Source organism: Abramis brama (assembly GCF_963993115.1).
Source record: "Abramis brama genome assembly, chromosome: 10".
NCBI classification, from domain to species: Eukaryota; Metazoa; Chordata; class Actinopteri; order Cypriniformes; family Leuciscidae; genus Abramis; species Abramis brama.
The window spans coordinates 7,674,494-7,701,794 of NC_139972.1; the positions used below are offsets into that span (position 1 = coordinate 7,674,494).

The 27,301-nt window shown below is 35.9% G+C and overlaps 3 protein-coding genes across 5 annotated transcripts; all 3 read right to left on the reverse strand.

Moving 5' to 3' along the window:
• Positions 1-1,308: 1,308 nt before the first annotated feature.
• Positions 1,309-3,999, reverse strand: LOC311090849 (uncharacterized protein). 2 transcript variants are annotated; one of them, XM_084126428.1, is made up of 3 exons: positions 3,530-3,999; positions 2,900-3,329; positions 1,309-2,544 (listed from the first exon to the last, which is right to left on the reverse strand). In XM_084126428.1, the coding sequence occupies exons 2-3, from the start codon at positions 2,982-2,984 to the stop codon at positions 1,583-1,585; spliced, it is 1,047 nt and encodes a 348-aa protein (XP_083982554.1). In that variant the 5' UTR covers positions 2,985-3,329; positions 3,530-3,999; the 3' UTR covers positions 1,309-1,582. The 2 variants fall into 2 exon arrangements, with proteins under 2 accessions (XP_083982554.1, XP_083982553.1); XM_084126427.1 differs by having other exon boundaries at positions 2,900-3,098; positions 3,530-3,993.
• Positions 4,000-5,473: 1,474 nt separating this feature from the next.
• LOC311090842 (uncharacterized protein) lies at positions 5,474-13,442 on the reverse strand. The gene is made up of 3 exons (XM_084126412.1): positions 13,143-13,442; positions 11,471-11,713; positions 5,474-7,279 (listed from the first exon to the last, which is right to left on the reverse strand). Exons 2-3 carry the CDS (start codon positions 11,550-11,552, stop codon positions 6,207-6,209), a joined length of 1,155 nt encoding a protein of 384 aa, XP_083982538.1. The 5' UTR covers positions 11,553-11,713; positions 13,143-13,442; the 3' UTR covers positions 5,474-6,206.
• A 1,241-nt stretch (positions 13,443-14,683) lies between these two features.
• Positions 14,684-27,120, reverse strand: LOC311090834 (uncharacterized protein). 2 transcript variants are annotated; one of them, XM_084126392.1, is made up of 3 exons: positions 26,851-27,120; positions 23,907-24,135; positions 14,684-19,785 (listed from the first exon to the last, which is right to left on the reverse strand). In XM_084126392.1, the coding sequence occupies exons 2-3, from the start codon at positions 23,989-23,991 to the stop codon at positions 18,608-18,610; spliced, it is 1,263 nt and encodes a 420-aa protein (XP_083982518.1). In that variant the 5' UTR covers positions 23,992-24,135; positions 26,851-27,120; the 3' UTR covers positions 14,684-18,607. The 2 variants fall into 2 exon arrangements, with proteins under 2 accessions (XP_083982518.1, XP_083982519.1); XM_084126393.1 differs by lacking the exon at positions 26,851-27,120 and adding an exon at positions 26,349-26,418.
• Between the last annotated feature and the right edge of the window lie 181 nt (positions 27,121-27,301).

Consider the following 27,301-nt stretch of genomic DNA (forward strand, 5'->3'; position numbering starts at 1 on the left):
TCTTAAATAATTAAGAAGAATCTTAAAGAATTTTGAACTGCCATAACGAGTCGTCAGCAATTCCAGTCTGAAATATATATTAAATTATATATTAAATATATATTGCAAAATAATTACGAAATAACGTTATTTAGTCATACTATTCAACTGGTAATCATGTTAGCACCTATTAAAAAAAAATCTAAATTGTATTTAGTATGAAACGCGTGCGACTTGAGGCTGAGCTCTAATTGGCTTGTTTCAGATTGTCCTTGGGGTGCACATTTGATTTTAGTAAATCAATATTATTTTCATATATTTTGGCTTCATGTGATTCGACTTTTAAGTAGGCGTAAGTTTAAGTTTTTAGTAAGTTAAGTTTATCTTTTGAGATGAAAGTAAACTCGGTTTTATCTTTACAAAAAAAAAAAAAAATAATTCACAAGGCGTTCAAATGAAGAAAACAGTAAGGATCATGGAGCTTGGACGGAGTTTGCTAGCTGGATGCGATGTAAGTCATGCCTTTTATTGTTCTTCCTGTTTGCTATTTCAAAGTCCTGTCACCAAAGCAGTGTGGACACCAACACAGAAGGTAAATGAAACAATCCACCAAGATGATCATCGGGGTTCAAGCACAATGGCTTGTGTAGGCTAGATGATATAGTTATACAATGGACATGTCTCTTTCCAACTATTAAATATGAGTCTTCAAGTGTCTCTTTATGGAAGTATTAATTTATGTAGGCTACTATATTAAAATAGAAAAATAATATGAAAGGAGATACATTTAACTATTTTTGTGTAAACTTTTAGAAATTATAATTTTTACTGAAGAAATGTGACAAACTCATAACATGAGTTTTTTTTCTATATGTGCACTTTTTTTCCAACTAAAAGCCTGAAAGAGTTGTTTTGTGCAGTCCTGTGACCACAAATAAAAGGGATGCTTAGGGTTAGTACGTTATTTTATGTGAAACAACAATAAAATCTCTTTGATATCTGTCAATAGTCCTCGCTCCCACATGACTGACAGTGGAAATGTGGCTAATAATTTCTGACTGACATATAAATGAACAAATCAAACTAAAGCAAATGGGTAAATATGGAGCTTTGGTACTTTTTTGTTCTTCAGCAGTCAATAATGAAGAATAAAAATGAACTCCAGCCTCTTTGTATGATACAAGATCTGATCATTTGATTGACAATAATCTTGTACACCCCAAACATATTTATCACAGTATTAAGATAGAATGATGAAAAATTCTTTAATGTGATTAAAACTATATAACTAATTATCTGTGTTCATTAAATAGATCAATCAACACAAGATGTTGTTTCTGTTTTATTTCTCATATTACATGAACTATCCGAACACAATCTAGTACACTTAGTAAATATGAAAATGACATGAATCTAAATCAAGAAAGACCCATTTAGCACACAATTCACCCTGACAGAAAAAAACTAAAATTATTTTATTTAAACTGTAAGAGTTGTTGACTGGTGAAGCTTCAACTCTTAAGTCTTTCTAGTTTTTCAACCTCACATTTTCTCACATTGTACTTCTGAGGTATTTGACATGCTCGCATTTTTTTTTTTTTTTTCATATGTGTGAGAGAGTTTGGTAAATGTTTAAAACTCTCTTCTCACACTCAGTACAGTAGTACGTCTTCTCTCCAGTATGAACTCCATCATGTAATTTCAGGTTTCCAGACTGAGTGAAACTCTTGTCACAATATGAGCACTTGAGAGGTTCTTCTCCAGTGTGTGTTCTTTGATGCTGTTTCAGTTCACCAGATGTAGTAAAGCTCTTCCCACAGTCACAACACACATGATCTCTCACTTCATTATGTGTTTTCTGGTGCCGTTTGCAATTTTCCCTTCTTGAAAAACTCTTTCCACAAACAGAACACACAAAAGGCCTCTCGTCTAAATGAACTTTCAGGTGTTTTTTAAGATTTGATGATGAATGAAAATCTTTCCCACATTGAACACAGTTAAATGGTTTTTCTCCAGAATGAATGAAGAGATGATTGCTAAGACCTGTTGCATTTTTGAAACTCTCTCCACACAGAGTACACTGGTGTGGCTTTTCTCCAGTGTGAACTCGCTCATGCACTTTCAGGTGTCCAGACTGAGTGAAACTCTTGTCACAATATGAGCACTTGTAAGGTTTTTCTCCAGTATGAGTTCTTTGGTGCCTTATCAGATAGTCATCTCTAGTAAAGCTCTTCCCACACTCACAACACACATGATCTCTCACTTCATCATGTATTTTCTGGTGCTGTTTAAAATGATCCAGCCGTGAAAAACTCTTTCCACAGAGAGAACACAAGTGAGGCTTCTCATCTGAATGAACTCTCAGGTGTTTTTTTAGATGTGATGATGAATTAAACTTTTTACCACACTGATCACAGTTGAATGGTTTTTCTTCATGAACACACAAATGATTACTGAGAGTTGATGTTTGAGAAAAACTCTTTCCACACTGAGAACAGATGTACTCTGTACAATGTTCCTCCTCACCTTCATCCAGTTCATGTCCTAGCTTCACTTCCACCCAGTCTAAAATAAATAAAAACATGTGGTTTAAGAACAGTTCAAGTGAACATTTTTAGATGACAACAGCTATTCAAGATCATTATCATTTAGACCAGGGTTTCTCAAACTCGGTCCACTGTCCTGCACAGTTTAGCTCCAACCCTGATCAAACACACCTAGCTGTGAGTTTCTAGTGATCCTGAAGACATTAATTAGCTTGCTCAGGTGTGTTTGATCAGGGTTGGAGCCAAACTGTGCAGGACAGTGGCCCTCCAGGACCGAGTTTGAGAAACCATGATTTAGATGCACTTCTATATCTTAAATCTGTTCAATTTGTTTCTCAACAGTCAAGAATTTAGAATCAAGAATGGACACCAACCTGTTTGTTCCTCAGTATCTTCATGTATTATTCCGGATGGTTCTGGATCACTCATGTCTTCAATCTCCTCTTTAATAAACTCCATCTTTAACAGTCACACAGATTTCAGCTGCTACTCCTGGAGTTTGTCCTTCTCTTGTAGGATGATGGGAATATTCCCAGTATTTACTGGTGAATTGTTGTGGGATGGACACCAGATCTGCCAAATTCAAAGAGAAGTTACTAAATTACTTTACTATCATTAAAATGAATTGAACATGTCTGATGGAAATATAGAGAATTTGGATTAAGCTAGATATTAATTGAACATAAAACAAGGTCTGTTTAATTGTTCTCCAAAGTCTGACAGAAATAGCAGAGCCATCAAGCTGCTTAGTCTCCAATAGTTCCCTGTTTTCACCTCATTCATTATAGTGATGTCTGAGATCTTCTGGAAAGTGGAACATTAAGCACATTTTATTGGTGTCAACAACAGACTGAAACAGAGTCTGTGAAAAACTCTGCCAACATATTATTACTCTAAGTAATTATAAACCAGGAACCACAATGCATTTAATTACATTAGTACTTAAACACGTAAACTCTGGAGCTGGTTAATGTTAAACTCTGTAATCTGGTAACATCTCTCACCTGCAGACTGGAAATATACGGCATCCGAAAAAAATAATCCACGTTTGTCCTTCATTCACGATCGCTAGATAACATATGCAAAATCAGCATATCGACGACGCCATTATACGTCGTATTTGCATTCTGCTGGCTGTCAGCCCTTTAAAATAAACTGGTTTTTATCTTTATATTTTTATGTTTCTGTTGTCAGACAACGGGAAGAATATGAAATAGTGACTGAAACGAGACCCATTCATGTTTACCAGCAGTCACTTCCAAGCAGCTGCTTTACACAAAAATCCTGAATATAATCGAGATGTCTACTGATAAAATCACCATACACATAAGATAAAGACATGTAGTTGCTTTGGCTTTGTATATATTTACACATAAAAAGATCGCTCAGGTAAGAGGCAATCGAATACCCATTTTCTTTCTTCTAACAAAACAGCGTCGAACTCAATGCGCTACCCCTCTCAGCAACCCACCCTACATTCTTCTGCGCATGCTCACTACGCGCGGTGTCATTTTTCTTAAAGGGGCCGCATTCCTGCATAACTACATTACATACAGAGCCGTCGGTAGAGTGGAGAAAGTTAAAGGGGTGTTTTTTTTTTAACTCTAGTTAGTGTGTAATGTTACTGTTTGAGCATAAAAACATCTGCAAAGTTACAATGCTCAAAGTTCAAAGCAAAGGGAGATATTTTCTTTTACATAAATCGCTTTTTAAGGACTACAACAAACGACTGATTGGGACTACACGAGCATCCTCCCGAGTTAGTGACATCACATACCCTAACCTTTACATAAACCCCGCCCCATGTTGAGAATAGGAAGAGTTGTTGTAGTAGAGTACATTTGTGAGTCTGTTCAAGCTGTCACATCCATCTTTTCACATTTATTACAATACAGTCCGTAACACAAATGCAATAGCATGGCATCTTACAACAGTTCCCACATGAGCGATATATAGATTATCATGACAGAATATGCTAATTAATGACTTGAAGATAGTTAACTCCACATCACCTACATAAATTCATCAACTAACCATTCAGAAACGTCCTGTTGCATTTTACACATTGTCACTTCTTCTTGGATCTCTCCATCATTGTCCAACTCCAGTTTAAACATAAAAGGCAGAACCGTTTCTGACATTTCAGTGCGTGTCTGCAAGCTACTAACACACACACACACACACACACACACACACACACACACACACACAAGCTGTTGTAGCTCCGCCCTCTTCTTGTAAGGGTGCAGCAGCTCATTTGCCAGGGGTCTCTAACCTTTTTTCATTTGAGAGCTACTTTGAAAGTGGCAGAGATGAAAGTGAAAGTGGCTACTCATGTAATACAGTACTTAAATCTCTTATAGGGATACTCCACTTTACTCCACTCCACTCCACTCCACCCATGTGCAAAGATATTTAGAAGAATGTCAGTAACCAGACAGTTTCTGGGTCCCATTGACTTCCATAGTAGGAAAAAATATATACTATGGAAGTCAATGAGACCAGAAATTGTCTGGCTACTGACATTCTTCTAAATATCTTCCTTTGTGTTCAGCAGAAGAAAGAAATTCATACAGGTTTGAAACAACATGAGGGTGAGTATATGATGACAGAATTTTCATTTTAAAGTGGAGTATCCCTTTAAATAATGTCTCATAACTCTCATATTAACAACTATTCAAACTGTTTTAGACCTAAAAGGGTTTTTGTAGGCCTATATGTCACCCTTAAATGTCAGAGAAAAGAACAGAATCAGAGATTAATTTTATAGAAAATTGTACTTTGCATATTATACTGCAAAAACACATAATTATAGTTTTAGTTGATCATAGTTGATCATAACTAGAGATGAAATGGCATGGACATTTCATTTCATGATTATAGTGACAAAAATGATCACGGTTATCACAGAATCCTGTTCAAAATGTACTAATACTACACAAAGAAATCAATTCACCAAGTTTTATGTCGAAAACCAGCAAATAACAAATAAAATTTGCATCAATATGCACTTTTTGTTTACATAAACATTAAAATAATAACATTAAAAATTATGCAATTAATATCTTGCAACGTTATCTACTAACATCGCCCTCCAAACACACAAGATAGACACCAATTTGTCTAGTTTTAAATCTTTTTGCAAATTATTCCATGCCCAGGGTCCATGATAGGAAAATGCAGTTTTCTCCAGTTCTGTAAAAACTCTAGGTACATTTAAAAGCAAACACTTTGAAGATACTGTACTGGGATGTACAATAATACTGTACATCCCAAACATATTTATCACAGTATAAATATTGAATGTTTAAACTCATGAATGTGATTAAAACTATAACTTCTTGTCTGTGTTCATTAAATCAATCAAGAAGAGATGTTGTTTCTGTTTTATTTTTTGCATGTACTATCAGAAGACTATTTAGTAAACTTAGTAAACAATTAAATTACATGAATATATCCAATTCAATAAAGACATACTGTATTTAGCACACAATAATTCCTGACAGAAATAAACTACCAATGATTTTATTTACACTGTAAGAGTTGTTGACTGGTGAAGTTTCAAATCTTCACAAAAAGTTTTTTTAGTTTTCTAAATTACGACATTTTTTTTTTATCTCAAACAGTTTACTTGTGAAGTATTTGACATGAAAACAATTGCTACTCATGCGCAACATTTTTTCATATGAGTGAGAAGGCTTGATAAATGTTTGAAACTTTTTGCACGCTGAAAACTGTGTACGGCTTCTCTCCAGTATGAAGTCGCTCGTGTGAATTTAGGTTTCCAGAATGTGTGAAACTCTTGTCACAATATGAACACTTGTAAGGTCTTTCTCCAGTATGAATTCTTTGGTGCTGTTTCAAATGGCAATTTGTAGTAAAGCTCTTGCCACAATCACAACACACATGATCTCTCACTTCATCATGTGTTTTCTGATGCACTTTCAAATGATCCAACCGTGAAAAACTCTTGCCACAGAGAGAACACACATAAGGCTTCTCATCTGAATGAACTTTCAGGTGTTGTTTTAGATTTGATGATGAAATAAAACCTTTACCACACTGGTCGCAGTTAAATGGTTTTTCTCCAGAGTGAATTTGCAGATGATTACTGAGAGTTGATGCTCGAGAAAAACTCTTTCCACACTGAGTGCATGTAAACGGTTTCTCTCCAGTGTGAATTCTTGTGTGTTTGTTAAGGTATCCTTTATTTGTGAAACTCTTTCCACACTGAGTACAGTGGTACGGTCTTTCTCCAGTATGAATTCTTTGGTGCTGTTTCAATTGGCCAGTTGTAGTAAAACTCTTCCCACAGTCACAACACACATGATCTCTCACTTCATTATGCGTTTTCTGGTGCACTTTAAAACAGTCCAGTCGTGAAAAACTCTTTCCACAAAAAGAACACACATAAGGCCTCTCACCTGAATGAACTTTCAGGTGTTGTTTTAGATTTGATGATGAAATAAAACCTTTACCACACTGATCACAGTTAAATGTTTTTTCTCCAGAGTGACGGAGCAGATGAACACTGAGATCTGATGCTTGAGAAAAACTCTTTCCACACTGAGTGCATGTATATGGTTTCTCTCCCGTATGAATTCTCATGTGTCTGTTAAGCTTTGCTTTAATTTGGAAACTCTTTCCACACTGTGAGCAGGAGTGCAGCTCTTTGGCTTTTGTTCCTTGAGTTTTGAAGTCACCGTGTGTCTTCATGTCATTTAGTTTCAGTCTTTGCTCCACTTTTATCTGGTCTAAAAGAAGGTATTAAGCAGTTAGAATCAGTTCAATGAGGTTAAATGTTCAAATTAAAAACATTTATCAGAAAACAAGACACCTGTCTGTATAAATGTACACTAAACAAAATGATAAACGCAACACTTTTGTTTTTGCCCCCATTTTTCATGAGCTGAACTCAAAGATCTAAGACCTTTTCTATGTACACAAAAGGCCTATTTCTCTCAAATATTGTTCACAAATCTGTCTAAATCTGTGTTAGTGAGCACTTCTCCTTTGCAGAGATAATCCATCCACCTCACAGGTGTGGCATATCAAGATGCTGATTAGACAGCATGATTATTGCACAGGTGTGCCTTAGGCTGGCCACAATAAAAGGCCACTCTAAAATGTGCAGTTTTATCACACAGCACAATGCCACAGATGTCGCAAGTTTTGAGGGAGCATGCAATTGGCATGCTGACTGCAGGAATGTTCACCAGAGCTATTGCCGTGAATTGAATGTTAATTTCTCTACCATAAACCGTCTCCCAAGGCGTTTCAGAGAATTTGGCAGTACATCCAACCGGCCTCACAACCGCAGACCACGTGTAACCACACCAGCCCAGGACCTCTACATCCAGCATCTTCACCTCCAAGATCATCTGAGACCAGCCTCCCGGACTGCTGCTGCAACAATCGGTTTGCATAACCAAAGAATTTCTACACAAACTGTCAGAAACCGTCTCAGGGAAGCTCATCTGCATGCTCGTGGTCCTCATCGGGGTTTCGACCTGACTGCAGTTCGTCGTCGTAACCGACTTGAGTGGGCAAATGCTCTCATTCCATGGCATCTGGCGCTTTGGAGAGGTGTTCTCTTCACGGATGAATCCCGGTTTTCACTGTACAAGGCAGATGGCAGACAGCATGAATGGCGTTCTGTGGGTGAGCGGTTTGCTGATGTCAACGTTGTGGATCGAGTGGCCCATGGTGGCGGTGGAGTTATGGTATGGGCAAGTGTATGTTATGGACAACGAACACAGGTGCATTTTATTGATGGCATTTTGAATGCACAGAGATACCGTGACGAGATCCTGAGGCCCATTGTTGTGCCATTCATCCACGACCATCACCTCATGTTGCAAGGATCTGTACACAATTCCTGGAAGCTGAAAACATCCCAGTTCTTGCATGGCCAGCATACTCACCGGACATGTCACCCATTGAGCATGTTTGCGATGCTCTGGATCGGTGTATACGACAGCGTGTTCCAGGTCCTTCCAATATCCAGCAACTTCGCACAGCCATTGAAGAGGAGTGGACCAACATTCCACAGGCCACAATCAACAACCTGATCAACTCTATGCGAAGGAGATGTGTTGCACTGCATGAGGCAAATGGTGGTCACACCAGATACTGACTGGTTTTCGGACCCCCCGGATCCTGCTAATACAGAAAAACTGCACATTTTAGAGTGGCCTTTAATTGTGGCCAGCCTAAGGCACACCTGTGCAATAATCATGCTGTCTAATCAGCATCTTGCAGGGTTCCCGCGGGGTCTTAAAAAGTCTTAAAATGTCTTAAATTCTGAACTTTAAATTTAAGGCCTTAAAACATCTTAAAAACAGCCAGATTTTCATCCGCGGTCTTAAATTTCATTTAGTCAGGTCTTAAAAAAGATTTTATCCTCGTTCATTTCCAGAAACGCTGGCCGCATTAAGTTATTACAAAGTAGCAAAAAAGTATCGAAGTCGCTCGCCAAGAGGCAGTTCACAGTCTTTTTCGCGCTCAAGTTCATTCAAATGTAGGCGCGCGGTAAGCGCACTTATAATTGAAGCGACGCGCTCGTTTTTTTTCCAGGCGCAGCAACATGAAAAAAGACATGAAGGATGCGGGTGCACCCAAACACTACGGGTGTTTTTCCCTTCTCCGTAAATAAATCTTGTAACAGAGCTACAGCAAGCGTTTTTTTGGCGGTGGAAATCCATTAGCCACTAAAACTTTTTTGTCATTGTGGAGTTGCATAGCAACGACAGACGCCACGGGAAAATCGGACCGAATTTTACTATTAATAATAAAAGATAAGCTAAAGTGTATTGTAAATGTCACTAAATCATTTTTTATAAAAAGAATGAGTCAAAAAAGATAAATTAAAGTCTGAAATATGTGAGGTTTATCTTTTTATAAAAACCTTTTTTTTTCAACTTTATTTGAACTTGTACATGTTAGTATATAACATGTTGCAAGACACTTTTAAAATCTGGCTATCATTTTTAATCGTATTATTTTAATGTTTATGTTAGTGCGTATTGATGCTAATTTTATTTGTTATTTGCTGTTTTTCGACATTAAAACTTGGTGAATTGATTTCATTGTGTAGTATTAGTACTTTTTGAACAGGATTCTGTGATAAGTGATAATTTTTGGCACTATAATAATTAAATGAAATGTTCATGCCATTTCATCTCTAGTTATGATCAACTTTGATCAACTAAAATCAACTAATTATGTGTTTTTTACAGTAGGCCTATAATATGCAAAGTACAATTTTCTATAAAAAAAATTATATCTGATTCTGTTCTTTTCTCTGACACGCGTTGTTGGGTCTGGAAGGTTACTAATGTGATTGCTTTATCTGTAAATTAAGTTAATGCTTTTTCAATTACTGAATTCATTGAAATAAAATGAATTCTTTGATTTGAATATTTTTTGGCAATGCGTCGTGTAGGTCTTAAATTACAATCTTTATGGTCTTAAAATGTCTTAAAAAGGTCTTAAATTTGACTAACTGAAACCTGCAGGAACCCTGTCTTGATATGCCACACCTGTGATGGATTATCTGGCCAAAGGAGAAGTGCTCACTAACACAGATTTAGACAGATTTGTGAACAATATTTGAGAAAAATAGGCCTTTTGTGTACATAGAAAAAGTATTAGATCTTTGAGTTCAGCTCATGAAAAATGGGGGCAAAAACAAAAGTGTTGCGTTTATAATTTTGTTCAGAGTATATTTGATGTACAAAGGTCAGCTTTGTGATTCACTTGTTAATACAATTAAAACTGGGTTATGATCAGTGGTGGACAGCAACAGTACTTAAGTACACTTGTCAAGTATTTGTACTTTTATTTTAAGAAACTTTTACTTTACTACATTCTAAAGCATAATATCATACTTTTTACCCCACTACAATTCCTAAAAAACATCTCGTTCCTCGTTCCTTTGAACTGAAGAAATCTTCACATGCTCCAAGACGCGACAGCGGTGTCCGATTTGTGAACAAGCTGATTATTTTCAATAAGTCTGTTAAATCAGTTCGCAAATCACACCGTACTATTCATTTGCGAATTAGACTGATCTGATCGCAGCTGTTCTCGAGTCAACAACTCACCGAATGATCCGTTTAGAGCGAGTCTCCAGTTAACTTAATTCACAAGTCTGACTGAATATTAGCCAAGAACCGAGAGATACACTTGAGTGATAGACTTGAATACAAGCACGACCGATGGGGTGAAAAGTAAGCTACAAATGCCGAATTTTAGAATTGATTATTATAAATCATATTTAGGTCACGACTGTCAGTTGTTTGTGAACAAAATCTGTTGTAAAAAGGTGAGCTGTTTAAGGCAGCCCACTGTAATGCTTGAATGCAGAAAAGTCCACATCACCATCTCAACGGGGTAGGTTTTAGTTAAAAAAACATCTTTAAACAACATAACATTAAAATAACAGAAATTAATGCCCATGCATCTTCCACAAATTATATAAAACTAGTATCTTTGCATATTGTTCTTCTTAAAATCTTGTGCATTTAGCCCTATGTGACATCTGTTTTTATATTCTTTGTCAACCCGAAGGGGCTGTTGTCCCTATTGTATCCGTTAGTTTTCCGCACTATTATTTTTCTTCTCGAATGGGAGTCTATGGGAGCCCTATGAACTTAACATGAGAAAATTATGAAATTTGGCACAATTGTAGAGATGGTAATTATTAGAGATTAGTGAGTCTCTAGGACCCATTTAGAACACTTTGTTCTAGAAAATTTTAATTTAGTTCACCTGAATCAGTTGAACTAAATTAAGTTCAATGTCAAGTATTGATTTGTTTACTTTGTCCACCACTGGTTATGATCATTCAGATGCATTTCTCTATCATTTATCATCATTTTACTGCTTATTATTTCACAGCCACCAAAACAGTCAACAATGAAGAATCAAGAATGAACACCAACCTATTTGTTCCTCAGTATCTTCATGTTTTATGGTTGGTTCTGGATCACACATGTCTTCAATCTCCTCTTTAATAAACTCCATCTTTAACAGTCACACAGATTTCAACTGCTACTCCTGGAGTTTGTCCTTCTCTTGTAGGATGATGGGAATATTCCCAGTATTTATTTGTGAATTGTTGTGTGAGGGGCTTCACTGCAGGTGTGAACTGTGATCACTTTGTGATGACACCCACAGGACCAGATCTGGAAAAATCAAAGACAAGTTACTGAACTGATACAGGATTACTTTAACAGGAAACACATATGGTGCTTAAAATATGTTTAGGTCAAATATAGAGCATTTTGAAAGTTACATATTATGTAACACCCTTTCATGGAAACAGTATTCCCTGGTGGCTGTGGCCTCTTTCAGCAGGATAATGCACCCTGCCATTAAGCAAAAATGGTTCAGGAATGGTTTGAGGAGCACAACAACGAGTTTGAGATGTTGACTTATCCTCCAAATTCCCCAGATCTCAATCCAATCGAGCATCTGTGGGATGTGCTGAACAATCAAGTCAGATCCATGGAGGCCCCATCTCGCAACTTAAAGACTTAAAGGATCTGCTGCTAACATCTTGGTGCCAGATACCACAGTATACCTTCAGGGGTCTAGTGGAGTACATACATTGATGGGCAGCAAACGGGGGGCCAACACAATATTAAGAAGGTGAAGTGAATGTTTAAGTAGTACTGCAAAATTAAAGAAGTGTAACACTTTAGAAAATCGAGTTTTGAAATTTCGCTACAATTTTGAAGAATCGATGCAAATCGGTAATAGATAGAATCATTTTTCATATATGAATAGTTTTTTTTTTTTGTATAGAATAAGGTCTAGTATTCTATACAGTGATAAAGGCTATGTCGATTAGCATTGCATTAAAATATACTTTATCCTTACGAAAATAACCAAAATGGCTTGAAGTACACGTGATAGTTTAGAATTCTATAATGCTCACATCACCCTATTTTGGGTAAAAATACAACAAAAATATTCCTTTCTAAAGATATTTGAAGTAAATATGCTAATCAATAAGTTTTTATCTGAATGAGGTACGGCTTCTCTTCAGTATGAAGTCGCTCATGTGATTTCAGTGCAGAGAAACCTTTGTCACAATATGAGCATATGGTTTTTCTATGAATTTTGAAAGAGTGACGGTGCAGATGATTATTGAGATCTGTATGTGAAACTCTTTCCACACGGAGAGAATATGTGCAACTTTGAAGTTCAGATGATCCCAGATCTGCCAAATTTAAGGTTACTGAGATTATATTGAAATACTTTAATAATTACGCTTCTAAAATTAAATGACCATATCATACGTATAAATTTGATTTTTTTGAAAATATAGAGCATTTTGATATGGTTATCAATTAGTAGCATTTAAAACAGCTCTAAGGTTGTTCATTTTTATGGGAATCCAGATTTAATAAGGATGAAATGAGTCACAGGTTAAATGTTTCAAATAATAAGTTATATGACTTAAACAGAAATCTAACAAAGATAACAAAATCATACACAGTAAGTACAGAGACTGAATAGAGGCTGATCAAATTTAATGACTATATTTAATTCTCTGTACGTTCCACTACGAACAATCTACATTTAGGCAACACAAACATCAATTCTTACATTACAAATATACGACATCCGAAGAAAATATTCCACATTTGTTCTTCATCCACGATCGTTAACAGCGTCACTTTAAGCTTCAACTGGTTAAAGTTTCAACATGAACATTAACATAACAATAACATACACTTACAGGTGATCATAATGTAATCGACTAGTACATAACGTCAAAGGAAACAACAACAACAAAAAAGAGAGACGAAATAAAACATATAAAGGGCTCTCGCGCATCCTCTTCTGCGCATGCTCAGTGCGCGCGTTGCTATGTTTCTTAAAGGGGCCGCATTCAGTAAATCTCCGCACTGTTATGAAATACACTAATAATCAAATCATAATTAATAATACACAATAATTATAATATAATATAATATAATAAATATAATATAATATAATATAATATAATATAATATAATATAATATAATATAATAGATGGACTAGAGAGAGAGAGAGAGAGATCCTCAAACGGTACAATCATTAATAATAGCTGCAGCTGAAGGCTGATGGGTATATTTACAGACCAGATGATCATATAGTAAGTTGGTTTAACCTTTTCTAGACTCTGATGACCTGTGCAGAAAATATTAACAGTTAAAACCTAGTGTACAATAGGTATTAAACATGTGCCTTCTATGTAAAAAAAAGAAGAAAAAAAGAAGAAGAAGAAAAAAATAAACAATATTTATACTGTTTATTGTGTTAATTTTAAAGGAGGCACATGTCTCATAGATCTATGAGATTTTACTTTTCTTATTTCTACAAAGTTTCAATTTCAATTCCTAGTAAAAATAAAGTAAAAAAAAAAGAAAAAAGTTTTTGATAAAACAAAAGAATAATGTTGACAAATATGTTTGCTACACTGTTTTTAAGAAATAGGGATTACCCTACTCCAAACAGTTCCTCACACATTGACACCATTAAGGAAGGTCAACAGTTCAGGTCAACTCCCCAACAGAGTGTGTGAATGGTACAGGTCAGATGGTCAGATGGTCTGCCGCTGTCCATAGGTGAAAACACTACATATGTTTTTTAATTTTCCAACTTTTTCCCCAAAATCAAATATTGTACGTTTTGTATTACACGTTTTCAAAGCATAATCTTGTTTTAAATTTTGAAAAAAAGTTACCAAATGTATCTTCATATTGTGTTCTGACACAATGTCATTAATTGAGACAATCAAGTTTTTCTGAAACATATTGTTTTACCGCGGTTTCATTTTTAACATCACCACATCTTTTCCGTGTGAAATTGTGATTATGTGGATGTTTGTTTTCCTTTGTTGCTTTCACTTTCCACTTTGTCTGGAAAACTATGTTTCCTACATTTAGCTGTAATGCTAGAGAGCTGTTGAAGTTCTCAGAATCTCTTTGTTCGTATACAGCATTTGGTTGATCTAATAAAATGATGCATCACGTGAGTCATTTACATTATACTAGTATACTATCCTGGTTTATATACTACCATGAATATGTTTTTGGAAGCAGAATTCAGCACAAGGACCTATGAAACGTTTTAACATTTAATAATTTAGCAGACGCTTTTATCCATAGTGACTACAAATGAGGAGAGCAATCAAACCATCAATAGGGCAACAATTGAAAAATGCAATTGCTGACTAGTCCCAGTTAGTCTAGCACAGTACACATAGCAAGGTTTTTTTTATTTACTTATTAAATAGATATAGATTAGTAAGTGTTAGTATTAATGGGTCAAGTACTGATGAAAAAGATGAAAATGTCATTTCACCAGCCTGGAACAGTCCAGGTAAAGGTCTGTGAAAGTGATTTTATGCCTCTTTAAGATGATGGCACCAAAAGACACAGTTAATTTGCAGAACACAAGCTTTATCTTGTAAAACATCTATATAGCATTTTGAATAATTTAAGATCATTTAAATGTTTTATTGCCCAAAGAAACAGGGTTAGAAGCTGTGTCATACGATTTTATAATGAGCTCAGACAAGGCCATACAATAATAACAAGTTTAGTGATTCAGCCTTTTATTTCAACTACTGTATATATTGTTGAATATATATTCATGCATTGAAGAAGTGAAAAAAATTATAAAAATGGCATTACATACATAAAGTAAATATTACAGGTGGTCTAGCCAGAAAAGAAAATATATGCATATTTTGGTCTTGGGTGTAGTTATGTGTATATTAAGGTCTCCTTTTTATCTGAAACTCTGGTGTGAAGCTTTTTGACTTATGTTCATTGAGTTTTTAAGTCACAGTGTTTATTTACATCACTTAGTTCGTGTCTTTGCTCCTTCACTTCCATCTGGTATAAAAAATAAACTTATTAAGTTGTTAGAAACATGTCAAGGAGGATACATTTGAAAATTAAAACAAACAAACAAGACATCAAGTATCTGTCTGAGTATAATGTATCTTTGATGTGCAAAGGTCAGTTCTGTCACTTGAATCACTTGTTGATATGATTAAAACAGTTATATTATGATGATTTATACAATGTTATCTGCATATACTGTTATATACAAGGTTATGATAATTTACATGCATTTCTCTATCACTTATTATTAGGGGTGTGACGAGACACGTATCTCTTGAGACGAGACGAGACACGAGATTGGGCTCACGAGACAAGACAAGATTTTTTTTTAGAAATCCTGAATGAGAAAATTTGTGACTGGAAAAAAAATCTGCAGGTGCAATTTGAAAGGTTTTAACTAATAATCTTGTAATGAATGTCATTTCAGTTCTACTTTATGAGTATGACTTATCAAATGCATTGAAAGACAACAATATACAAGCACTGTAAAATGTTTTGCCACAAACTCTGGCTTTTCTCCTGTATGATTTAACATGAGTCTCTTTGGACCTTACTTTACATGAATTATGAGCTTCCAGAACTTCTGATTGAGGCTATGTGTGACCTCCAAATTGAACTCCTTTCCACAAATTGAACATAGAAATAAAAACAGTATACATACCAAAAATAAATTCTTATTATTAAGTGCAAGTGCAACCATAATCAAAGTACTTTCTCAATATCCAAAGTGCAAACAGAGACCAAAACAGAGACCAGAGCCACAACTAAACAGTCCAGAGATAGGTTTGATATTGGGAGACAGGCTATTGTATGCAGACTAATTTGGGCGCATCAGGGAGCTTGTGTTTTACTTTCACTTTCCAATTCAAGATCGCGAGTTCTCCATGAATAGTGCTGCAGTGCTGAGCGCGCATTCTACAAGATAACACATTTATCAGACGCTGAAGGGGGTCGCAAACCAGACGAGAAGCGATGTGTCGCGTTGTGTCTAGGACAACTCGAGGTATCGCACCGGACGGGTACTTTCTCAGTTTATGGCCAGCAATATTATTATGTTTAAGGACATTATGGAATTAAGATAATGTCTGTACTATGTTATGATTGTACTGTACAAATAAATACAATCATTGCTGAGTCTGCAGTCTGAACACTTTACCTCAGGTCGTACGTTAAAAGTGCATTGTGTAATTTAGGAGGATCTCTTGACAGAAATGCAATATCATATAAATAACTTTCATTTTTTTTCAGTTTTCATTGGTGTATAAAGACCTTACTTAATGAACCGTTATGTTTTTTATTACCTTAGAGCGAGCCATTTCTATTACATACACCGCGGGTCCCTTTACATTGAAATGCGGCGACATGTTTCTACAGTGGCCCTAAACGGACAAACGCGTTTCGTCAATATGTTGTTCTTCGTGCAAAGAAGCTAGCTAAAGTCAGCGAATAAAACAGACACAATAGCCCCTTTCACACAGAGATTCCAGAAAATACACGGATAATGTGTCCCGGGATTTGTCCCGGGATCGTTTGATTTTGGTTCATTCACACTACCAGTGATTTTCCGGAATCTGTGAGTGCGTTCACACACATCCTGTAAAGACATGTGACGTCAGGATGTGACGTGTAACGTAAGCATCGAAAACATGTACACTAACGCATCGCGTACCGTTCCACAGCTGGCGAACGATCTCAGCTTCAGCGTGGAGAGTTTTTTTCGTTCTTTCTTTGTTGATGACAAACTTTCTTCTAAGAGCAACAGAAGCGCGTGCGTCATTACTACGACACACCCCTTACGGCATGGGTCCTGGCTTTTGTTCACACAGGGTGCGTTCCGGGACTGAACCCGGCAATGTTACTAGGTCCCCATCCCGGCATTGATCCCGACATCAATCCCGGGACGTGTTTGCGTTCACACAGAAGGCACTCTAGCAATTTTACGGCAATTTCCCAGGATCAACACGCTGTGTGAAAGGAGCTATAGATGAACAAGTAACAATAATATTTGCAATAACATATCGTTTTACTGAATAATTAAGTAAACCTAATTTCTTAATTTATCTTTGTAAAAAAACCTCATTGCTTAACTGGCTATTATCTGCTGTCTCAGACGACGATATCTTTTCCTGTCGGCCACTGTAACTTCTGTTGGTTGCAATTCACAATCTCACCACAAGATACCGCTAAAAATTACACAGTCCACCTTTAACTGATTGAATTGAGAATCTTGCATGAAAATCCAATAACATCAACTTCAAATTAAATATAAAACTATCTAAATGGTGCTCTGTGGCGCAGCAGTATTTTGAACAAGCTCCTGAGCCGTAGCTGGGTGCCGCGGACAGACTCTGAATGGCGTCGCCAGTCTGTATACACTAATAGAAAATCATTTTTTGAATTTTAAAGACTTGGCACTGTGCGACGCGGCACTGCACTTTGTGTCCAGTGTGCGATCCCCTTTAGGCTCTGTTGCGCAACGAATCCTCCTAGCGGTGGCATATTCTATGCTAATTTAACCCTCATGCTCCGTAATGTCAATATTGCGAGACAGCTTTTCACTTAAGCTTCTCGACACACCCCTATTTATTATCCATATACTGATTATTAATTCATAGAATTATTGAAGAATCAAGAACATACACCAACCTAAAATTATGAGAATTTTTTTTTTTTTTTTTTTTGGTAAGGCATGAAATTATTCGAGACTCGACTCAAACAAGAACAAAGGACAAGAGAAAGAACAAAGGACTGAGTGATAAAGACTTCAGACTTGGCTCAGACTCCAGTGATGAAGACTTCAGACTTGGCTCAGACTCCAGTGATAAAGACTTCAGACTTGACTCGCACTGTAGTGATAAAGACTTCAGGCTTGACTCGGACTCCAGTGATGAAGACTTCAGACTTGGCTCAGACTCCAGTGATAAAGACTTCAGACTTGACTCGCACTGTAGTGATAAAGACTTCAGACTTGACTCGCACTGTAGTGATAAAGACTTCAGGCTTGACTCGGACTCCAGATACAAGACTTGTGAACATCTCTACACTAGTGAAGCTTCAAATCTCAAGTCTTTCTAGATTTCCATGTTTTTCACTAAATTAACAAAATTTATCAAGATACATTTTTATCTCACACAGTTAACTTGTGAAGTATTTGAAATGAAGATGATTGTTGCTCACTTGCAACATTTTTTCTTATGATTGCGAAGGCTTGATAAATGTTTGAAACTCTTCTCACACTGAGTACAGTAGTACGGCTTCTCTCCAGTATGAAGTCGCTCGTGTGATTTCAGGTTTCCAGAATGAGTGAAACTCTTGTCACAATATGAGCACTTGTAAGGTCTTTCTCCAGTATGAGTTCTTTGGTGCTGTGTCAGATGATCATCTCTAGTAAAGCTCTTCCCACAGTCACAGCACACATGATCTCTCACTTCATCATGTGTTTTCTGGTGATGTTTAAAACTGCCCAGCCTTAAAAAACTCTTGCCACAGAGAGAACACACATAAGGCTTCTCATCTGAATGAACTTTCTGGTGTTGTTTTAGACTTGATGACGAATTAAAATCTTTACCACACTGATCACAGATGAATGGTTTTTCTCCAGAGTGAATGTTCAGATGATTATTGAGAGTTGATGCTCGAGAAAAACTCTTTCCACACTGAGTGCATGTATACGGTTTCTCTCCAGTGTGAATTCTTGTGTGTTTGTTAAGGTCTCCTTTATTTGTGAAACTCTTTCCACACTGAGTACAGTGGTACGGTCTTTCTCCTGTATGAATTCTTTGGTGCTCATTCAGATGACCAGTTGTAGTAAAGCTCTTTCCACAGTCACAACACACATGATCTCGCACTTCATCATGCATTTTCTGGTGCTGTTTAAAACAGTCCAGTCGTGAAAAACTCTTTCCACAAAAAGAACACACATAAGGCCTCTCATCTGAATGAACTTTCAGGTGTTGTTTTAGATTTGATGATGAAATAAAATCTTTACCACACTGATCACAGTTAAATGGTTTTTCTCCAGAGTGACGGAGCCGATGAACACTGAGACCTGATGCTTGAGAAAAACTCCTTCCACACTGAGAGCATGTATACGGTTTCTCTCCAGTGTGAACTCTTATGTGTTTGTTAAGGTCTCCTTTTTGTGTGAAACTCTTTCCACACTGAGGGCATGTATACGGTTTCTCTCCCGTATGAATTCTCATGTGTCTGTTAAGCTTTGCTTTATTTTGGAAACTCTTTCCACACTGAGAGCAGGAGTGCAGCTTTTTGGCTTCTCTTCCTTGAATTTTGAAGTTGCAGTATTTCTTCATGTCATTTAGTTTCGGTCTTTGCTCCTTCACTTTCATCTGGTCTAAAATAAACGTATTAAGCAGTTAGAATCAGTTCAATGAGGTTAAATGTTAAAATCAAAATCACTTAGCAGAAAAGAAGACACCTGTCTGTATAAAGTATCTTTGATGTGCAACGATCAGTTTTGTGATTCACTTGTTAATACGATTAAAACTGGGTTATGATCAGTGGTGGACAGCAACAAAGTATTTTTACTTCGTTACAGTACTTAAGTACATTTGTCAAGTATTTGTACTTTACTAGAGCATTTTTATTTCAAGAAACTTTTACTTTACTACATTCTAAAGCATAATATCATACTTTTTACTCCACTACAATTCCTAAAAAACATCTCATTCCTCCTTACTTTGAACTGAAGAAATCGTCACATGCTCCAAGAACCGACAGCAGTGACCGATTTGTGAACAAGCTGATTCTTTAAATTAGTCTGTTAAATTAGTTTGCAAATCACACCAAACTATTCATTTGCGTATTAGACTGAACCTATCGCAGCTGTTCTCGAGTCAACAACTTACCGAATGATCCGTTTAGAGCGAGTCTCCAGTTAACTGAATTCACAAGTTTGACTGAAAATTAGCCAAGAACCGAGAGATCCTCGAAACTTGCGTACAAGCACGACTGATGGGGTGAAAAGTAAGCTACAAATGCCGAATTTTAGGATTGATTATTCTAAATGAAAATCATATTTAGGTCACGACTGTCAGTTTGTGAACAAAATCTGCTGTAAAAGGGGTGAGCTGTTTAAGGCAGCCCACTGTAATGCTTGAATGCAGAAATGTCCACATTACCGTCTCAACGGGGTAGGTTTTAGTTAAACAAGTAATAAAAACTCGTTGAGTGTTTTAGCGCAATTTTCTGACCTCATGGGATCACAACACTAAGAGATAGTAAATCTTTTCCTGGATTTTTTTTGTGCGTTCCCGAGATTAGACCTTCCTTAACATAATGCCGAAAACCCGAAGTCTCTAGGTGGTCTGGTTGAGGAGTAGATAGAAGTGCAAGATTGGTGCGCACAGACAGAACAGAAATCATGAGTTAACAATCGCAATTTTGTCCGGTGGAAAATTGCGCTAAAAACATCCATAAACATAACATTAAAATAACAGAAATGAATGCCCATGCATCTTCCCCAAATTATATAAAACTAGTATGTTTGCATATTGCTCTTCTTAAAATCTTGTGCATTTAGCCCTATGTGACATCTGTTTTTATATTCTTTGTTAACCCGAAGGGGCTGTTGTCCCTATTGTATCCATTAGTTTTTCGCACTATTATTTTTTTTTACTACTTTTTCTTCTTCCTCTATGGCAGCCCTATGAATGGAACATGAGAAAATGATCAAATTTGGCACAATTGTAGAGATGGTAATTATTAGTGATTTGACCAATTTTGGAGTCTCTAGGACCAACTCTATAGTGCCACCACAAGTTCAAAAATTCACTTTTCTAAAAGTTATAATTTCAGAACCTTTGTTCTAGAATTTTTTTATTTAGTTCACCTGAATCCGCTCTTCATGCAGATCACATTCAACATCTTAAGACTCTGCCCATTTTGAAAAGTACAGTATACCGTTTATTCACTACTCCTCCTTCAAAATTTGTTAAATTTTGTACAAAATCTGATTAGATGATCTTTGGACTGAGACACATAGAAATGAAACAAGCTTGACCCAAAATGGGTTCAGAGGCAGGATCTCAGCCAAACTTTTATCAATCGAAACGAAAATTGGTACGCTTTATCGGAACCATGATCTGAGGGTCCATGTCAAATTTGGGAACAGTGCCAACAACAGGTCATGAGATCTTTTTTTTTTTTTTAATTTGTCCTGAAGGGACCTGAGAAGTTTGAACACCTTGCCACCTAGTGTTCCCGAGGGTTAGGCCATCCTTAAAAATATTTTGGGTTGCAGTAACAGCAAAAAAAAAGAAAAAAAGGGTCGGTAGGTAGGTATATATTTTTTTATATATAAAAAAAATAATATAAAAAAGTATACATTTTTGTCTGCTGTTTTGGGGCTGTTTACACCAGGCCACTTCATGCGTTTTCTCAGATCGGATAGCAATCTGATTTATCAAAACGATTCCATTTACACCTGGTTACATAGGCTAAATGTGTGTGTTTTTTGCGGATATAAACCCGATCTTTCAATGTTGATGCTCAGCTTCATCTGCGGCGATACGTGTTGCAGTAGCGTCGTCATATCTGACAATAACATGACATATAGCCTATAACACGCTCTCACATGTTTATTTTTTAATAAACCATATTCAACAACATATAAAAATGAAATAATCTTTAGAGTAAAGCCGCAGCCATCATTACCAAGCGCGAACCATTGACAGTGAATGAAACGAAGCGAACTTAGCCTACAGGCCGTATGTGATGCGTAAACCAATGGTGTAAACATAATCATAGATGACGCGCCACGGGTTTTTATTTAAAAGAAAGAACGTAGCTTATGTTTGTATGTAGGTCTAGGCAATTTATATTCACAATACTTAATAACTATTATTTTATTGCATTTGTATTAGTTGTTTGAAGAGTTAAAAAAAAATCGGTCGGTCTTAACGCAAGTTTACAACCGGCAAGTCGGTCGGACTAAAAGGGAAAATAAATAAATAATTGGGTCGGTGCTAAATTGACAGGGTCGGTCGGGTTACGGCAAACAAGAATATTTTTAAGGATGGCCTTAAGGTTTTTTTTTCAAAAACCAGGGCCTGAATTTCATTTTGGAAAATGGGGGGAAATCCCCCCTTAGGTGATTCTTATGGGGGGGGGGATTTTTAATTTGGGGAGTTTAGACTTTTTTTTTAAAATTACATTTATCTCGCCTAAATGTATGCTCACTCATTGCATTTTTACAATGGGGTAATTTTGTTCTTAAGAATTTACACAACACAAGGAAGCTTGATTTCAATCTTTGAATTAAATTGAAAAAAGTAGCACAAATAAATACAATAGAATAAAGATACCAATAAAGAGAAATAAAGAGAAAAGTTTTTGCTTAGGTCTAACACTAGTATTCAGAAATACTACAGAAACTGAATAAAGTAATCAAATGTAAAATAACACTGGGTAGTATTTTAGTCCTGACTAAAAGTAGTCCTACTTTTTTACAACACAAGTCCATGCCAAATTTGGGAACAGCGCCACCTACAGGCCATGAGAACTGATATCTTGTCTTGTGTTAGGTTAGCTTAGCATGCTAATTGATTATTTGTAAAAGTTACTTCTGTTCCAGACACTGAGTCTTTCTGAGAATTATCTAATCTAATTTGAATTTATTTAAATATAACATGCGGTGCATTTATATACTTAATCTTCATTTTGAGTTGGTTCTCTATTGAACTAAGGAAGTTCTGCATCTGTGTGAACACATGTCTACCGAGTGGCGCAATGAGTTCCTCCAGGATTAGAAATAAGTTTATTTTTGTTAATTCTGTGTTCATTCTCATCTGAACTACAGTTCATTTTGAGTTCATCCTACATGTACATTTGAACCTTTCTGTTCATCATGTACATTCTATTTCTGCTGTTTTTGTTCTTCTGGCTCTGCATTACGCTTCCAGCCCCGCATCGCTGCTTGCAGCTATATTTTTCCTTATTTTTAAATACTATGCTATACCCCTCCCCCTCCCATCTATCAGTAAGCTAAATATATATATATATATATATATATATATATATATATATATATAAAATAAAATGTTAATTTTCTTACTTGCAGATCAATATATGTATATTGATCAATATATATGAAGCGTCAAAGTGGTAGTTGCGTAGCTGTCAATGGAGTGACAGAAATCACTCAGATTTCATCAAAAAGATCTTCATTTGTGTTCCGAAGATGAACGAAAGTCTTACGGGTTTGGAACGACATGAGGGTGAATAATTAATGACAGAATTTTCATCTTTGGGTGAACTAACCCTTTTATACTTTTACTGGAGTAATATTTTAATAGAGTATCTGTACTTTTAGTCAAGTACTTGATTTGTGTACTTTGTCCACCACTGGTTATGATCATTTAGACGCATTTCTCTGTCATTTTACATCCATATACTACTTATTATTTCACAGCCACCAAAGCAGTCAACAATGAAGAATCAAGAATGGACACCAACCTATTTGTTCCTCAGTATCTTCTTGTTTTATTCTGGATGTTTCTGGATCACTCATGTCTTCAATCTCCACTTTAATAAACTCCATCTTTAACAGTCACACAGATTTCAGCTGCTACTCCTGGAGTTTGTCCTTCTCTTGTAGGATGATGGGAATATTCCCAGTATTTATTGGTGAATTTTTAAGGGAGGGGCTTCACTGCAGGTGTGAACTGTGATCACTGGACCAGATCTGGAAAAATCAAAGACAAGTTACTAAATTGATACTGGATTACTTTAACAGCAAACACATATGGTGCCTTTAATTTAGTTCAAATATAGAGCATTTGATGGTAACATATTAGTATCATATAAAACAGTTCTAGGTTACTAATTTTTTGTAGCCTGTGGCAGAACAGATATGTTCTGTTCCACCCCTCTGTTCACTTTCTCTATCTCCTCCTCCCAACTATACAACATCAGGATTGGGAGAGAGGACCATTTAAGGGGGAATAGTACACAAATATAGGGGCGAGGTTTAGAGACTGGGGAGGCATGTTCATCTGACCAGAAACATTCTGCTACGTACGTAATTTTCCACTATACTTCCAAAATTGGTGGCTTGGTGTACCCTAGTCAATCTTAGCCAAACGTGCTGACAACTTGGTCAGTGTCGCTATATTCTCAGACACACATTCCATTCCTACACACACACACACACACCACTCATTGCTGCATATTTTAATGAGTGCTGATTTTTTTTACTCTTTTGAAGTTTGAATTTTTGCTGCTTAGTGATTTAAAACTTGTGACTCTTATAGGGTCATTCCATGTCAAATAAAACAAATTTCAGAAACATCCCTGACTCAAATTTTTGATTTTGTTAATATTGTATATTTCTAAAGAAAGGCAAAGATAAATAGTGATGAAGGACAAAATATTATATGAGATGGGTGTATATTTACTGTGTAATTCACTGTTTTGTAGAGGGGCATCAAAATGACAAAACACAAAAAAGTACTTTTTCCTTTTTTTGAACTGTCACTACTGTCATATAATCCAACAAATATTGCTAAAGTCAACAGATTTTACCATTAGACCTGCCAGTCTCTATGTAAAAATAAAATAATGATGCTGCCATCTTGCTAAAGTCATTTTTGCACCCCTGTAATTTGGCTCCGAATCTCAGAAGAAAAAAAAATAGTGAATTACTCAGTAAATATACATCCATGACATTCAAAATTTTAGCCGCCTTCTTTATTTATGTATTTCCATCACCAGAAGAAAAATAAAATAATTTAGCCAGGGACCTCTGGTTGAGTTGACACAGAATTACCCGTACTTCATTAAAAGACAAAGAAAGTATATCATATAATTTCTTATGTAGTTTTGTTTTCCTTTATTCTATCCTTTTTTGTATGTAATGGGTGGGTTTTATTTAGCTATCTGGGATGATTATATAAATCTCTGTGGCAGGTGTATACCTGTCTGGCACCCAATTTGCAATGATTTTTTTCTTTGGGACGGAGAGTCGACTTAAGACTGAGGAAGAATCAATGATAAAATTCTGAGATTTATGGAACATTTTTAAGTCCATGCTATGCGATTTAATTTAGAAGAGACTAAAAGGCTAAGCGTTTTTAGCTTAGCACATCTTCAAAATACATTTATGAGAATAAATAATATTTAACTCCAATATTTTACTCCAATATCACGTTATAGAGCCAGTCGAGTGATTGAAATAACTTCCTTCTGTGAACTGATGTGGCTTCTTATCACAGAATGAGCTAGAAATCATATTATTTTATAGTATTCTATACAGTGATAAAGGCTATGCCGATTAGCATTGCATTAAAAATATACATTATCCTTACCAAAATAACCAAGATTGCTTGAAGTACACAGATAAATAATAATAATGTCACAATGGTGTGTTCATTCTCTTCATATTTATTCAGTTAGAACATCTCTATCTGCATTTTTTATTTTTTATTTAGCTAAAGCAATAGCTGGATGTCTTTTTCCATATTAGGGATTTCCTGGAATGTCAAAAGTTTAATATGGGTCTCACTTGTGGAGTTTCTGCACAAGGGTGCCCTCCGGTTTCGAGTATAAATGAAACAAATTACATCTGAGAGTTTAGCGTTCCATGATGCTCATATCGCCCAGTTTTGGGTAAAATACAACAAAAAAATTATCTCTAAAGATATAAGTAAACATATGATAATCCATAAGTTTTTGGAGGTCTGGCTTCTCTCCAGTATGAAGTCGCTCATGTGATTTCAGTGCAGAGAAACCTTTATCAAAAAAGAGCACGTGTAAGTTTTTTTTAATGAATGTTTTGGTGCTGTTTCAGTTGTTTGGCTGCAGTAAAACAGCCAACATTCACAACACACATGATTTTTCATGTCAGTATGTTTGCAGGTGACCTTTTAGATTTGATAGTAAAAAAAAAAAACTTTTTACCACACTGATCACAGTTGAATGGCTTTTCTCCAGAGTGACGGTGTAGATGATTATTGAGATCTGTATGTGAAATTCTTTCCACACGGAGAGAACATGTGCAACTTTGAAGTTCAGATGATCCCAGATCTGCCAAATTCAAAGTTACTGAGTGTATACTAAAACACTTTAGTAATTAGGCTACATTTCTTAAATAAATGCATGCATGTGTTTGATTTTGAAAATATGAGCATTGATATATTAGTAGCATTTTAAACGGCTCTATGGGAAGGTTGTTCATTTTTATGGGAATCCAGATTTAATAAGGATGAAACAAGTCACAGGTTAAATTCTTAAAATAATATATGAGTTAAACAGAAATCTAACAACAGAAATCATACACAATACAGACTGAAAAGAGGCTGATCAAATGAATGACTATATTCTCTGTACGTTCCACTACGTACAATGTACATTTAGACAACACAAACATCAATTCTTACATTATAAATATAACATCTCTGACCTGCAGACTGGAAATATACGGCATCTGAAGAAAATATTCCACATTTGTTCTTCTTCATTCACGATCGTTAACAGCGTCACTTTCAGCTTCAACTGGTGAAAGTTTCAACAAGAATATTAACATAACAATAACATACACTTACAGGGGATCATAATGTAATCGACTATTGCATAACGTCAAAGGAAACAACAAAAAGGAAAAAGAGAGACGAAATAAAACAAATAAAGGGCTCTCGCGCATCCTCTTCTGCGCATGCTTAGTGCGCTCGGTGTCATATTTCTTAAAGGGGCCGCATTCAGTAAATCTCCGCACTGTTATGAAGCAAAAACACTATCAAATTAATCAAATCATAATTAATAATACACAATAAATATACATATATAATATTTGTGTATATATATTTACCTTTACTCAATTACAGTTAAAGTATTGTTTTTTCTGCTGTACATGT

Excerpts from the sequence above, each read along its gene's own strand:
- LOC311090849 (XM_084126428.1), bottom strand. The coding sequence starts at position 2,984 with ATGGAGTTTATTAAAGAGGAGATTGAAGACATGAGTGATCCAGAACCA. Across the intron at positions 2,545-2,899 it reads AGATACTGAGGAACAAACAG|ACTGGGTGGAAGTGAAGCTA; the intron begins GTTGGTGTCCAT and ends TATTTATTTTAG.
- LOC311090842 (XM_084126412.1), bottom strand. The coding sequence starts at position 11,552 with ATGGAGTTTATTAAAGAGGAGATTGAAGACATGTGTGATCCAGAACCA. Across the intron at positions 7,280-11,470 it reads AGATACTGAGGAACAAATAG|ACCAGATAAAAGTGGAGCAA; the intron begins GTTGGTGTTCAT and ends ACCTTCTTTTAG.
- LOC311090834 (XM_084126392.1), bottom strand. The coding sequence starts at position 23,991 with ATGGAGTTTATTAAAGTGGAGATTGAAGACATGAGTGATCCAGAAACA. Across the intron at positions 19,786-23,906 it reads AGATACTGAGGAACAAATAG|ACCAGATGAAAGTGAAGGAG; the intron begins GTTGGTGTCCAT and ends CGTTTATTTTAG.